Source organism: Schistocerca gregaria, chromosome 6 (genome assembly GCF_023897955.1).
Source record: "Schistocerca gregaria isolate iqSchGreg1 chromosome 6, iqSchGreg1.2, whole genome shotgun sequence".
NCBI classification, from domain to species: Eukaryota; Metazoa; Arthropoda; class Insecta; order Orthoptera; family Acrididae; genus Schistocerca; species Schistocerca gregaria.
The window spans coordinates 417,822,517-417,838,212 of NC_064925.1; the positions used below are offsets into that span (position 1 = coordinate 417,822,517).

The window sequence follows — 15,696 nt, forward strand, 5'->3', positions numbered from 1 at the left end:
AGTCTATAAACAAATCATTTAAGAAGGAACTCAGTATTTAGGTAATAACTTTCATAATAAGTATCTTATATCAACATAAGGCAAGCCACAATCAAATTCATTCTCTCTCTCTCCCTCTCTCTCTCTCTCTCTCTCTCTCTCTCTCTCTCTCACACACACACACACACACACACACACACACACACACACACACACACACAAGCACACACACATTCACACACAAAACGTTATTATTCACAGAGAGGGCTATGTGTGCAAGTATTCAAATAGAACACTAAAAAGATAAACTGAAATAATTATATACCATTGATATTAATACTAAAAGTGTGTTTATCATGGCTTTCCTGGCATACTAGTTGTAAAAATGGCTCTCGGGTGAAACATCAGGTATCAATCTGAAATGCCCACAATATTTCAGTGGCACAACTGACTATCTCCTCCGTCTAATCTTGTTCCAGGCCAACTGCTGCATAGTCTGATCTTCTTTTCAAATCATATAGCATTTTCAATTTTCCCCTTCCTATTTTCTTCTGTCATTTGAATATACCTTTGATAAGTGTTGCTAAAATTTCTTTTTGTCACGGTATGTCACACTCAGCTTGCTTTCCTTTTCTTAAACGGACTTGGGAGAGTTCTTTGCTCCTTTAACCCTTTCCATTTGTTTCCTGCTATTCAATTTATCCAACGATTTTGTTTTATTCATTCTCCTCCAAACTCACATCTCGAATGCTTCAATTTTGTCTCTTTCTCTCTTCAATATCCAGCTGCCAGAGATGTGCACAAAACACTCCACATGAAACATTTCATCAACATATTCTTTAATGCTAATGCCCCTTTGCTGCATGATAAGCATTTCTTTTTCTGGAAAGCTTGCTTTGCCATTGCAGTTCTCCGTCATATCTCTGTTCCACTAAGCCACTTATTGTCTAACATGATCCAAAAATATATGTACTGTGCAACCTGTTCAATCCAACCTCCTGTTGTTTTCCCTTTCATACCTTATTTATCATGTATTCACATCACTTTAGTTTTCTTTGTGTTGATTTTCATTCAATTTGCAGTATTTCTTTAAGTATGGATACATTTCTGGGAAATCTACAAGAGTACCATTCAACGGCAAATCTGATGCAGAAGTTTGATGATGACTGGGTTCACATTCTTTGTGAAATTTTTATTTGAAATAATTCCTCTTTCAGCTGTTAAAACATTATTTATTGTGATTGCATTTTCGATATGCGGTCATTTTCAAACATTGTGGGATGTTGTAGCCCTCTCAACAGAATAAGTCGTGATATGCTGTGTAAGAGCAGTTGCATTCAGCACTGTAAATTTATGTGCTGCTTTGTACATCATAACCATTTGTAAACTGGTGAGCTAATTACATAAGCACTCAAATTTAAATTTCTTGTAGTAGGCATGGTAAATGGGTCATAAAAGTATGCAACATGAAATGTACATTTCTTTTTCAACTGTTCTGCTTTATTAATGTCCTTTTTTAAGTTGAGAGGAAGTTTATTATGAACTTTTATCCTATACTATAGAACCCCCTTTAGTGTCTTTTTTCAGAGTTGCAACACCTTTGCAGAAAATTTCATTATGTTGTATGCCATGATCGTTAATGTATGTTTGTTTCAAATCTTCTTGGCTATGAACTTGTTGGCTATGAATGTCATTAATGCACAGGTGTACATGAGATCAAACTGCCCACTCCCTAAGTCAGTCAGACTGCTTCCTTCTGTAGTTATTTTTACCACCCTAATGGTATTTCTTCTGAACATTATACTGTAGGAGAGTAAAAAGGGGATATGTTCTAATTACAACAGCAATATTATCCTGTTATCAACATACTGACAGACAGCTCTTAGTGCAAATTGTCACGATCAGTCATGGAATTTAGTATAGTCTGTGTTTTAACTTCATGAAATATGTGGAGTCCAGAAACAAGTAGTTAAAAATTTCCTTGCAGGAGCCATTTATTCCTGTTAGAAATGAATCTATAGGTAAGAGCAAACAATCGAAAGTCCAGGATGAAATAAAAACAACATTATGAAAAGGACAGAGTGCTATCCACCATATAGAGAAAACATTGAGTTACAGACAGGTACAACAAAGAGAATGCTGTATTTAATGCATTACCAACAAATTTATGTGTGTAGTATTTTATGATTGTTATCAGTTGATAGAAAGTCAATGTTAAAAACTTCCCATTATATTACAAAGTTTTATTATAACTATTTCTAGCAAGTACAGGAATTCTGGATTACTTATTCCCCGTGTCCTATAAACTCTATATTTGGCTTTGATTTTACTGCTGGACATTCAAAATAGTGTTCAGCAGAATACCTGATTTTTGTGGATGTAAATTGCAACCTTTTTGTGTTTTGAGTCAGCCCTAGAGTAATGAGAACTAATTACACAACTTTTCAAATTTTGCAGCTTTTTGGTGGTGTCCTGTTAAGCAGTTGTTTGAACTATTTATATTGTTTCTTGAAGCGAAGGCGAATTTTTCTTTTTAAAAAACTTCTTCTAATCTGATGTCTTTTTTTACCGTATTGTTTTTCTTGGGAATTCTCACAGATTTCTTACACTTGCATTTGATACTAAACTTACATCTGACATTGCAGATATATCCAACATTTACTTCATAACAGATGCTTTCTTTCATTTTATATATAAAAGTATAGTCTAACATGTGACATTTGCCTTTTATGACAAAAATCTAGGAACTTGAAAATATATTTACCTGAAAAGTGCTTTCAAGTTTTCAGGTAGCTCAGTTCTTCCAGCATACCCTGGGTTCATAGTAATGAACATCCCTACAGTTGGTATTAAAGCTATGACTTCGCCCATAAAGTTGAAAGTTGTCTTCTTGCCCTTAATAGCATCCAGAACAGATTTCACTTGTACAGACACCACAGACAATACTTCTACAGAGATGCGATTGAATTCATCAAAACAGCCCCATGCACCAGTCTGTGCCAAGCCCTTGTAGATATTTCCACATGACTGTAAATAAAATTTGCATATCAATATTTAACAATTATGCCTACTGTGGACCAGTATTATGAGATATGTTACAAGTGCAAATCGGGAATATCAATGACTCACTATCCAATTACATTAACATATACGCACAATGAAATTAGAACCTGTAATAAATCAAATATGGGCAACTGTAGAACAAGAATACTAGAAATCAAATCTAGAGAGAAATTAAATTAGTCAAACAGCCTCTTCCACAGTTGGGTAGAGGCAGAAAACATATATCCAGTGAAAGTCAGCAAAGATAGTACTTGCAACAAGTTATGGAAATTGAGAAAGAAGGAAAATGTGACAAAGAGTCTGTTCACATAGGAAAAGATGATGCTGGTAATCATACAGGTATCCAAAATATTTATATAACTATTAGCAAAATGACTTTCAAGTGTTTAAATTAATAACTGGCTCTGTAACTTCTTAATTACAGGCAAATTCTTCCACACTCTATTACTAAAATGAGTTTTTATCTGCAAGAATTTAGTTTTGAAATTCAATGCGACACATATATACCTTGCTTTCTGCTACAAATTTTCAAATTTATGGACAAAAATTAACCCAAAATTGAAATTAGAATCTACTTTCTGCAAGTAGAAAGCCATAGTTATGGCAAGAAAAATGTAACATGTGCAATCATGAAGCACTAATAATGTGACCTTAATTTCGTCCTTGATATCAATCAAAAGAGGCTCCTACACAATTATATTATAGGAAGTGGTTACAAGATGAGGAGATATTCTGCTCAAGAACAGGACTGAAGGACAGGAAAGACAGAATTTGTCGTCTTGTGATGTTGTGGGAAAATTAATGTAATATTCTCTCTTCTAGAACTGCTAGTCCAGTGAGGTATAGTGCCACTACCTTGTAAAGGGTAAAATCTGTCAGAAGGGGCAGTGGAACACTGCATTAGCTGCCAACAATTTGAGCATCATCTATTGACATTTGAATTAAGACAACAAGCATGTGAAATTATTACAAGACAGGCTAACCTTGCTCAGTGTAACTTGCCAGCAGAATGTTAATACATGGCACAGGCAAGGCAGTGTCTCTGTCATCCAGATTTCGGTGGTGTTGATGAGTGTGAGACCAGAAGCAGGACATTGACACAACACGTGCAGTGCTATCTGCTGTATATAATCACTGATTTTGTAGCAGAGTCTTTCACAATCCAGCAGTATCCTCAGAATACAGGTGGTACACCAGATGGTGACATGGAGCCACAAGATGCAGGTGATTTGGGTCTCCACCAGGTTACCTCCTCCCTACACTAAATGCATACCCAAAACTTGGTACCACAATGCAACAGGCTTTCTGTTAGACTCCAGCAATAGTTGGACACCTGCTAGGAGGCAGCAGGTCACAACCCCGGCACAGCAACCACCTATCAACAGTGCAGTAGGCACATCTCTTGCCACTTGCTTTGTTCACTGCATGTGGTCATTTATTGAAGAGGGGCTATTTCTGCAAGGTCCCAGTACATGCTGCTGATGTTGGTGTTGTGGCTCATGCAACACAGTCACAAGCCCAGCACCACGTGCAAATGTCAGCAAAGTTGGGCACCAGCACTTTTTGCCACCAGCTGGACGGACGCTGGCCACCAGTCAAGCAACTGCCGCTCCACTCCTGTGGAATAGGGGTGCGTTCACCTCTCTGCTGCACTGCAGAACCAATGTATCATTTGGAAATAAAGTATCAATTTTGACAGTTGCTTCTTCCTGGGACTCACTGGCCTGCCATACAGTCTCACCCAATGACCACTTAGCATCCTGTCAATATAGCCATCCCATGCCACCTGCAGAGTCAGCTATAAAATAGTATCAGAAGTGCAGATGTTACCTCGACGGGCAACAGAGCATGTGTTATCCAGGAAGCATGATGTCAAGATCATGATCTGTGGTATCAACATAGTATGGTAAGTAGAGTAACTGTTTGTTACTTTTTATGTGTGTGACAGGCACAGGATCTAGGATTGTCATTCTAACTTGAGGGTTACTTTGTTTACCATATTTACTCGAATCTAAGCCGCACTTTTTTTTCCGGTTTTTGTAATCCAAAAAACCTCCTGTGGCTTAAAATCGAGAGCAAACCAGAAGTTCTGAAAAAAGTTGGTAGGTGCCGCCACAGCTAACTTCTGTCGTCGAATATATGTAGCGCTTCGCAGGCACAAAGATAAATACTGGCATGAAAACCTCTGCCACAGTAAATAAATTTAAAAAAAAGGTAAAAGACGAGCTTTTTTTTTCTCTGCCATGAGTTTCGACCACTGCATTTTCATACATTATCCAATGAAGTAAATACAAATTCCGTATTGTTCATCTTCGAATGTAGCAGTATTTCAATGTACTATGAAAATCCGACTGGCAAGACTGTTTGGGATGTTTGTCAATATGGCCAACTCTGCATTCTGAATTTTTTCCTACCTGTGACAAGAGAGCGTTGCTAATAGGAACATTTATGAATTGTGAATCACATGCAGTATTCTCTTCACCATAATAATAATACGAATATAAACATTTCTTTCATGTTTGCTGCTATCTCATTTAAATCCTGTCTGCCTAATTAACTACAAAACTAGAGCAAGACAACAGCAAACGTGGAAGAATATACATATCATGTCATGTTTATATTCATATTATTCTTATGCCTAATAGCGGTACAGTCAGAAATGAAGCACGGCAATTGATTAGATTTTTAAATCTAAGACGACTCTAATTTCTGTGCTGAATGTAATGTACTAAAGAGGCGTCTGCAAAGATTTTCAAACGGAGAAAAATTTTCGCTAAACTCTCGTTCAGAACATCTTCTATCATATGCAGTCTATTATTTGGTTATTGTTGATCATTATCAAAGAAAGTAGCAGTGTAAGTAACAACAAATAGCAACCTCTTGCCATTGTTTCGCTAATGAAACGATTCCTTTCTCTCTCTCTCTCTCTTTTTTAAATTGTAAGCAGCAGTAACACGCACAAAAGCAAGCCAACCTGTGAGCGGCGACAGGTCATAAACACTCATTATCAGAATGAGACAAACAATGCATGACACAGTACAGTAATACATTTTCAGCTTTGAGTGACTTAAACACCTATAACAAAGAGAACGGCACTTATCAGATCAAAGAAAAATAAGCAATCAATTCAAACCAAATGAAGCACGTGAAAAAGGAAGGGTACCCGTATAAATACGGACAGAGCGCCTGACGCATTGCAACGGCTACCTGGTAAAGCTTAACTGCTAAGCTTACGACTCAAACCAAACTACTACAGCTGTATCATCATTCATTCGACCTAAATTGTGTCTCATATTTCAATGGACCAACTTTGTTTGGATTTGGAGGTGTGGCCTAAAACTTTTCTCGCCCCTTGAATTTCGAGTCTCAGATTTCACGTGCGGCTTAGATTTGGGAAAAATTTTTTTCCTCGATTTCGAGTCTCATTTTTCAGGTGCGGCTTAGATTCGAGTGCGGCTTAAATTCGAGTAAATACGGAAGACTGGAATAATTGGCTCATGTATCTGAATTTTATGGAAACAGTAAAGAGCAGTACTCAGAGCCTGTGTGGTGACTGTAGTGTAATCTGCTTGGGCATTCTGCTCCTTGTGCGTAATCTGTAGCTGTAAATTGTTTTGCAAGCCATCATGTCATGTCATGTCATGCATAGAGAATGTAAATGGTTGATGAAAAGGCATGAGGTGTCATTGGTTTCTTTTTGCCAACTGGGCCATTTGAAATGTGTATGAATGAAATCTAAAGTCAGAGACTCAGGGTATTATGGAGGCAGTTCAGACATCAATTAATGATGTAGTGTGATAGAGAGCAGAAAATATGCAAGTACTGGGGCTGTTCCAATAACCAGTTGTTGCAGGTAGTGATGTAATTTTTATGTTTAGCAGGAGGGGCAAAGTACTCTGTGCTGGCCGCTGTGGCTGAGCGGTTCTAAGCGCTTCAGTCTGGAACCACGCGACCGCTACAGTCGCAGGTTTGAATCCTACCTTTGGCATGGATGTGTGTGATGTTAGGTTAGTAAGGTTTAAGTAGTTCCAAGTTCTAGGGGACTGATGACCTCAGATGTGCTCAGAGCCATTTTTGAGCCAAAGTACTCTGTGAGATGCACAGAAGTGTTAGTAAGGGGGAGACATTTAAGCAGTTGAAATGTGGGCTTCTGTAGAGGTGTAGGAACGAGAATAGTGCAAAATTCTTTCGGCAGCAGCTGAGCACCACTATGAAGAGGTAAGGTAACAGGATGCTGTGGAACATTTTGTTGAGATAATAAGAAGTACAAATGTATGAACTGACACAGACTGATGAAGCAAATAAAGCTTTTCTGCAGGAGGCCAGGCACAGAATGCTTGATTCTTTCCTAAGGTGTTTGTCACCAGATATGTTAAGGAGGGTGCGCAAAGGACAAACTAAGGATCTCCATTCGGTTGTGAGATCAGTGATGGAGTGTGAGGAGATTGTTGTGTTGACAGGTGTGAGGGATATGTGCATTTTATTCTCTGCTCATGTGAAGTGTTACAACTGTGCGCATACTGAACGTTGCCAGCTGCAGTGGAATAAAGGTGGGATGTGTCATCAACAGCATTCTGGTAGTCATAGTATGCCTGGACAGAAAGGAAGCAATCAGCCGCAAAATTCAGGAGAGAACCCATGTCTGCTGGAAGGGGTTATCATTAAAATTATATGCAAAAACTATGTATTCTGAGATGGAATGTGCAATAGTAGCTGTGGTGAAGGAAAGGAAGTACAAGACTTTATTACACACTGAAGCACATTTGTTGATAGAGAGGAGGGACCTCGCTGTCTTAGGCAATTGAACCCACCATGTTATAGATTGTGTGGCATAAGTGATACTGATATAAGACCACTGAGGTCAGTGGAAATAAATTTTCAGGTGGAGCATGTTGGATTTAAGAAGTGTGTGGAAGTAGTGCCTCGCTGTCATAGGCAATTGACCCCACCATGTTATAGATTGTATGGCATAAGTGATACTGATATAAGACCACTGAGGTCAGTGGAAATAAATTTTCAGGTGGAGCATGTTGGATTTAAGAAGTGTGTGGAAGTAGTGCCTCACATAAGTGAGAGCTATAACATGATCTTAGGGCTAGACTTTCTGCATCAACTTCATGTCGTAACTAACATCTGGCAACATGTGGTGGAACTTAATGGGAAGACATTGCAAGCTAGGGAAAGCCATTTCGAATGTAGATCTGTCATGAGGTGCCTCCTTCTTAGTGGGCAATCAAATAAAACCACATACAAATACATTAAGACTTGGTCACGATGAATGTCTGGCAAGTGGCATAGGGAAGTCACTTTGAGTGTGTGTGGAGTCAAACTTACCAATCAATATATTATGCACAAAAGAGCTGCTAGAAGGAAATGATGTACGAGATTCAGCAATTTGTTTGTTTAAAAGGAGTATTGAATGCTTACAGAAGAAGGATGGCGGGGAGGTAGTATCTGTCAATATTAACAGTTTTGGAGCCAAAGAAGTACAGCTGACAAAGCAGATACTGATAGCAAGATTGGACATTCTGTAGGTGGAGAAATGGTGCAAACATGGTGTGAGCCATAAACAGCCACACAACATCACTAAGACTGTATTACATAAGTTGATGTGGCACCTAAAGGAAGTAGAGAACACAGATGGAGGACTTATTGGTGGAATTTGGGGATTTGTTTTTCCTTGGATGCCATTACCTGTGAAGACTGTCATGCAACATAGAATTTTGACAAGGAACAAAGTATCGGTGTACTGTAAAACCTATTCGATGTTTGCAACTGATTCTGGACAACTTTATTAACCAACTGTTGACTATTGGGATAATAGAAGAGAGTAACAGTCCATACAGAGAGGGAATTGTGGTTGTGATGGAAAGGCATAAGGATGGTTCCAAGAGATACAGTAATAGTAGGACTATAACAGATGCATACCCCATACACAACATCACAGACACTATTGATAGTTTGAGACAGTGCCAGTATCTTTCTACCATGGATTTAAGAAGTGGATACCATCAGCTGGAGGTAGTTCTGGAGGACAGACACGAGACAGCCTTGGCAGCTTTTTTGTTATACTTTATCAGTATCTGAGGATGCCCTTTGGACTGAAGAATGCTCTTGCAGTATTTCAGGATTTGTTGAGCAGAGTGTTGAAGGGTCTGAAGCCTCGACACTGCCTAATTTACATTGACGGTGTAATTGTATTCTCAAGTGATATGAAAGAGTGCACACAGGATTTGGGGGAAGTATTTAAGAGGTTGTGAGCTGCACATCTGATGCTGAGTATCAAGATGTGTCATTCTGAGTTAAAGGAAGTGATTTACTTACAGTACCTGATTATCAAAGATGGGGTGAGAATAGATCCAACAAGACTGGTACAGGCAGTGCAAGATTTTTCAGGGCTGAAGATAAATAAAGAACTAGAGTCATTCCAGGTACTCTCAAACTATTACAAGAAAATTGTAAGGGAGTTCACTAATATAGTATGATCATTCACACACTAAAGAAAAAGGGTGCAAAATTTGTGTGGACAGAGGAATATCAGGGCATGTTCGAAGAACTAAAGACCGTTCTGATGTCAAGTGCTTTGTTAGTGTTCCCAGATTTCCAGACAGAGTTAACACTTCCTTTAATGCATCTACTAATGTTCTCAGATGTGTTCTGTGTCAGTAGATCAGTGGTGGGGAACACCCTATTGCTTTTGTACAGATAGAAACTAATGGAAACTATTTGACCATGGAGAGACAGATGTTTAGCCTCATGTACTGAGTGACATTTTGGGAAGAAGTTTAAAGTGGTGACCGATCATGCTGCTCCAAAATGGTTATTAGGGTTAAGAATCCATCCAGCAGACTAACTAGATGGGCATTAAGATGCAATGAGTTTGACTATGAAGTAGTTGACAAGCCAGGAAAGAAACATGGAAATGCAGCTGCATTAACTGGGAAGTAAAAGTACTTGATTAGGGACTTGCTGAATGGGAAGCAGAGCAAAAAGCTGACAGTGACTGCAGCCACTACAGGATGTAACAACTGTTCAGCATGTTTGACAGCTTGTTGTGCAAGATAATGAGTTTAGGGCTGTGACTGGTGGTACTGTACTGACTAGGTAGAAGGAAGAAGTTCTAAAGGAAGTGCCTGATCATGTGCTATCAAGTCATGGAGGATGCAGAGCTATAAACAGAACGACAGTGAAGAAGTACTGGTGGAGAGGAAGAAAAGTAGCTGTGGATTTGCATATGAAGAATTGTGTGCAATGTGTACAAAGTGCGGACTTCAGTCATAAGTGAGTAACGTCACATAGGCTGCCAGAAGCTTCGCAACCACTTCAGATGATTTAGGTGGATGTATTAGGACTGTTTAACAGGAGTCCTGTGGTAAATTGTTTTGTACTGACAGTGACTGATCGTTTCTCATAGTATATCGAAATGATACCTATGCCAAACCAGATAATGGTTACAGTCACACAAGTGATGGTCAATAGATGGATACTAAAGTTTGGAGTGCCAGAAATGAAGATTATGGATAAGGGGACACACTTCATGTAAGACTTGATGAAGGAATATTGTTGTTTGTTATGTTTGAAGAAATTAAGAAACAGTCCTCTTCACCCTCAGTCAAATGGAAGGACAGAATGGGTGCATCAGATAGCTGGAAGGATGTTCAGTTACTATGTGAACTCTCACCATAATGATAGGGACATGTATCTTTCATTTGTAGTTATGATTATGGCTTTGGGAAGTTGACGCATGAGCTCACAAGTATGGTGAGATAGGTATGGAAGTGAGTACAGTGATGAACACCAAGGCGAAGGTAAGACAAAGAGGAAGCTGTCAAATGCATGAGGGGCTTACCACAGTATATAGTGGGCAGTGGGAAATTTTGTTTACGCCTTATACAACAAAAGTCATGACAAAGACATCTGTGATAAGGTAACTTTGACCTTATCAGATTACATACACCACATTGCCAATCAACATTAGGATAAAGTTGCTGACAAGATCCCCCACAGTGCATGTTGGGTGACTATGACCATTCAGAGGTGCTCTGAAGTCGATAGCATAGATAGAAAGAGTGCTTATGACCATTCAGAGGTGCTCTGGAGTTGATCCCAGGGATAGTAAGAGTGGAACCAGAGGGAAAAGCAAAAAGGAGCAAGCAGAGGAGTACACAGGAAAGTGCGAATGCATCCATGGAAGAAGTACCATAGGCACTGCGATAAATGAAGTAGCAGATGTATTTTTATTCTGTTCATTGATGACTATTTAGGATATTAAGTATGGTGTACTGCAAGTAGTATGTTAAGGCTGGATGTATGAATTTTGTACCTGCTTCCTGCACCAAGCCTGTACCCCAGACTACCAATGCAGCACTGACATCAGTGCTGTGGCTTATGCATCACAGCCACAGGCATGGCACTGATTACAGACATCAGCAAAGCAGGGTGCCAGCATGTCTCGCAACCAGCTGGATGGATGCTGGCCACCAACTGGCTGATTACCAGTCCACTCCTTTGTGGCAGGGGTATGATTTCCTCCCCACCATTCTGCAGAATCAATATGTTAATTGGAAATAAGGTGTGCATTTTGACAGCTGCTTCTTCCTTTCTTCATTGGCCTGACATCCAGTCTTAACTTGTCTTACCCTACAGCTGAATTAGTGGCTCAATAGCACCTCTTAGAGTTTGCTGTAGATGAGTGTTTTCATGAAGTTTCGAAAGCAGGAGAGAGATACTTGCATAATTGAAGTTGTATCTGGACAAGTCAGTCAGTAAGACCATTGCCACAAAAGTCAAGGTTCCTGGTTTGAGTCCTGATTAGATGCACACAGTTGCCAGGAGGATCACAGAAATTAAGGATGTTTTGCAGGGAGAGTTCCCACCTGCACAATTCAGAAAAGCTGATGTCGGAGCATAGAATCCAGATGGCACAGGCTGTGGAGATATCATTAGAATGAAGCACATTGTGTTTGGCAGCACGCTTGGTAGCTGGGTATGGGTGCTTCAGCTCTCTCTTAGCCAGTCTGACAATGGCCATTCTGCAGGCAAACAGCCTATTTAACTCTCATGCAAAAGCAGAATGTGGCACAGTAGTTACAGCTAAGTTGGCAGATCTCATGGTTGCTTTCACATGTGGCCCTGCCACTGATGGTTTAGGAAATGCCTGTGACACAAATGGAGTATGTGGTAGTGGGAGGATGTCTGGGACAGATTCCTTCATTGTGTGCATTACAAGTACAAAGTATCACAATGGAGTGCACAAACACCACAAAAATTTGCTCAGAATTACCTATTTTTTTTGTCAAAATTTGCTGTCTATTAAAAATAAAGTACACCAGCTTGAAATAGTGTCACATGAATGTGTGAATTGCTACTGTAGAAATACAATAATTGACAGGAATCACATATATACAAGGGCTATACAGAAAGTAACAGTCATTTTGATATACCACAGTAGTGGTTATCATGGTGCCATAACATTCCTACACTTAGTGCACATCCAGCAGTGTAGCATGTGGTCTGTGTCTCTGCTTCTTTGTTTCCGTGATGTGTTCAAATGTACGCTGCAAAAAAACAGCTGCCACTTCTGAGGTGCATTCTGTGATTTGAATTTTGTTGGCAAGTAACTGCATAAAAACTGAAACAGCAAACAAGATGAAATTTATCACAAACATTGTGACATGTACAGAAAAGGAATAACGAGTGAAAGTGAGGCATTGATTTTTAATATATCCATAACAATATTCGTGATGAGGATCTCCATGGTAGGTGTAACCTTGTGACAGACAAACCGGTGATAAAAATCAATGACAAAATTCGAAAAATTCATTGTTACACAATTACAGAACTTTTGCAACATTTTCCTCAAATTTTGCAGAATTTGGTGCACAAAATAGAGGCAGAAAAGGTTGGTTGCCATAAATATTGTGCTATGTGGGTTCCTAAAGGCGACTGTGTAGAAAAATAGCTTAAGAGTGAGTGTATCTTTTCCATGTACATAACAAAATTTGATTTTTCCTTATTGCTAATTTGTTTATTTCAAAACACGTGTTACTTTTTGGATAGCTCTCGTATATCAGAGATGGCATATATCTCAAAGCTAGAGAAGATCTGATCACAATTAGTGTAGATAAAGATTTTGATTTGGCAGCTGTTGATAACAAAGTTAGAGATCCATGCATGTGCCACTCACATGGGATATAGTGAATACTTTTTAACAAATTAAGAGAAGTCCGAGAAAGAGTGTCAGCCCTCAATACAAACATAATAATATACTACCTGATAAAGAAAAGGAAAGCACTCAGATATGTGATCCATGTGACATTGCACTCTCCTCTGGCCTAGATGCCTGCACTGATCTGGTTGCAAAGGGTGTCATAAAGCCACTGCATGCTCTCCGGAGGCAAGCTGACTCGCAACTATTGTAACTGGGCCTGTGATAGAGTGGAGACTTGAGCTGGTACGACAGATGTTCTATTGGGGACTGATCTGGAGACCTTCCTGGCCACAGGAGTACCTCAGCATCACACAGACAATTCATAAAGACGTATACCAAGTGTGGTCAAGCATCTGCCTGTTGAAATACAGCACCATAACATGGTGGCATGAGAGGCAACACATGAGGCTGCAGTACACCTATGATGTACCATTGTGTTGTCAGAGATCTCTCAGTCAGTACCAGCAATGTCCTGGTATCATACTCAATGGTTCCCAACACCTTGACATGATGAATAACACTGCTGTACCTGTCAAAAACATAGGAAGAATAGAACATCTCCGCAGGACACCACCAAACTCACAGACAATGGTCATTGGTCATTGGGGATAGTACAAAACTGTGATTATTGCTTAAAACAATGTTGATACCATTCATCAGCAGCCCTTGCTTTCCAGTCACTGCATCACTCCAAGCACAGCCATTTGTGTTGTTAATGGCACCACACATGCAGTGGTACTTTGCTCATTCAGCTGCTGCTAGACTCCAACCAATGGCATGGCTTGACACAGAAAGTTGCAGGGAATCTATCACTTTTCACTGAATGGCAGGCACAGATATGGAGGGGTTATTATGTACTTCGTGCCCAATATGGCAATCCTCCCTTGTGGTGGTCAGACATAGTCAGCCATAAAGTTAACAAGGAGTATACCTACCCTCACATTTCCATGCAGTACAAAATTGGCCCCTGTCACATTCAATGCTTCCGAACCTGGATACACTGTGATTTGATGAGCCAGCCAAATGGAGACCGACAATAGCTCTGTCAGTTGCTGGCAGCACTGTCTCACACAAGTATCTGGCATCTCTATGTCCTTCACAGTAACCACTTAACATCTGACACTCTTCATGCCCCTTGTTTACCTTACCAGGCCTGGTAACAACACTAAACACGAGCATCATTAATGCACTCTGGTGGCCATTCTATCTGTCACAGACAATTGCAACTCAGACCATTTACATACCTGCTGGTGGTGCAATCATGTATGAATTTACCTTGAAGCATGTCATCTGGGTCTTCACTTTTTTTGTGAGGCAGTGTGGAGACATTCATATTAACACATGTGTTGAGGATAATAATAACAGTAATAACTTTCTGAATGTCCCAAATATTAATAGCGTGGAACAAACAGTAAACACTGCTAGTAGGGAGCAAAAAGTTCACCATCAGTTCCAGTTGATGTTTTTACAGATATTGACATGGAAAATTGTAAAATATTAATAAAAGATCTTGGCCTCTCTGGTTAACACTGTCAGATAATAAAGCTAAAGATAGGCTTGGCAAACCCAAAAAACTGCAAACCAAGAAAAGGGTCATCTTGGCATGTAAAATATGTACTTTCTCTAGAGCATTGGCAAATCAAACCTGGGACCAAATGTAAGTGAAAAACGATGTAGTACTGAGCTCTGTAAATTCTGCACATGCTGTAAATTAATTTTTGTGGATAAATACCAAAAGGAGTCACATCGACAACAGCAACTAAGGAAAATAGTTGCAATAACTGTGTCTACTGGAAAGTCTTACAAGACATTTAACTTTTCATTCCTTAACAAAAGCATTACAGCAATCCATAGTTCCTAGCTTACTATCAAGAAAAATATACAGGATGGTACTGTTTGCTGAAAGAAAAACATTCAACTACAAAATAATATGTTGTCATTGTGGTCTTCAGTCCAGAGACTGGTTTGATGCAGCTCTCCATGCTGTTCTATCCTGTGCAAGCTTCTTCATCTCCAATTAACTACTGCACCCAACATCCTTCTGAATCTGCTTAGTGTATTCATCTCTCTGATTTTTACCCTCCAATACTAACATGGTGATCCCTTGATGCCTCAGAACATGTCCTGCCAACTGATCCCTTCTCCTAGTGAAGTTGTTTCACAAATTCTTCTCCTCCCCAATTCTATTCAGTACCTCCTCAGTAGTTGTGTGATCTACCTATCCAATTTTCAGCATTCTTCTGTAGCACCACATTTCGAAAGCTTCTATTCTCTTCTTGTGTAAACTATTTATCATCCATGTTTCACATCCATACATGGCTACATACTATACAAATACTTTTAGAAAAGACTTCCTGACACTTAAAACTACATTTGATGTTATGAAATTTCTCAATTTCAAAAACGCTTTTCTTGCCATTGCCAGTCTACATTTTATATCCTCT

The 15,696-nt window shown here is 39.4% G+C and overlaps 1 protein-coding gene across 1 annotated transcript in view; it reads right to left on the bottom strand.

The window, feature by feature from the left end:
* LOC126277970 (dynein beta chain, ciliary-like) overlaps positions 1-15,696 on the bottom strand; it is a 694,172-nt gene that overhangs the window by 222,484 nt on the left and 455,992 nt on the right. Inside the window, exon 23 of the mRNA XM_049977623.1 lies at positions 2,744-3,006. Coding sequence (XP_049833580.1) covers positions 2,744-3,006 — 263 coding nt within the window. The remainder of the gene's footprint in view (positions 1-2,743; positions 3,007-15,696) is intronic.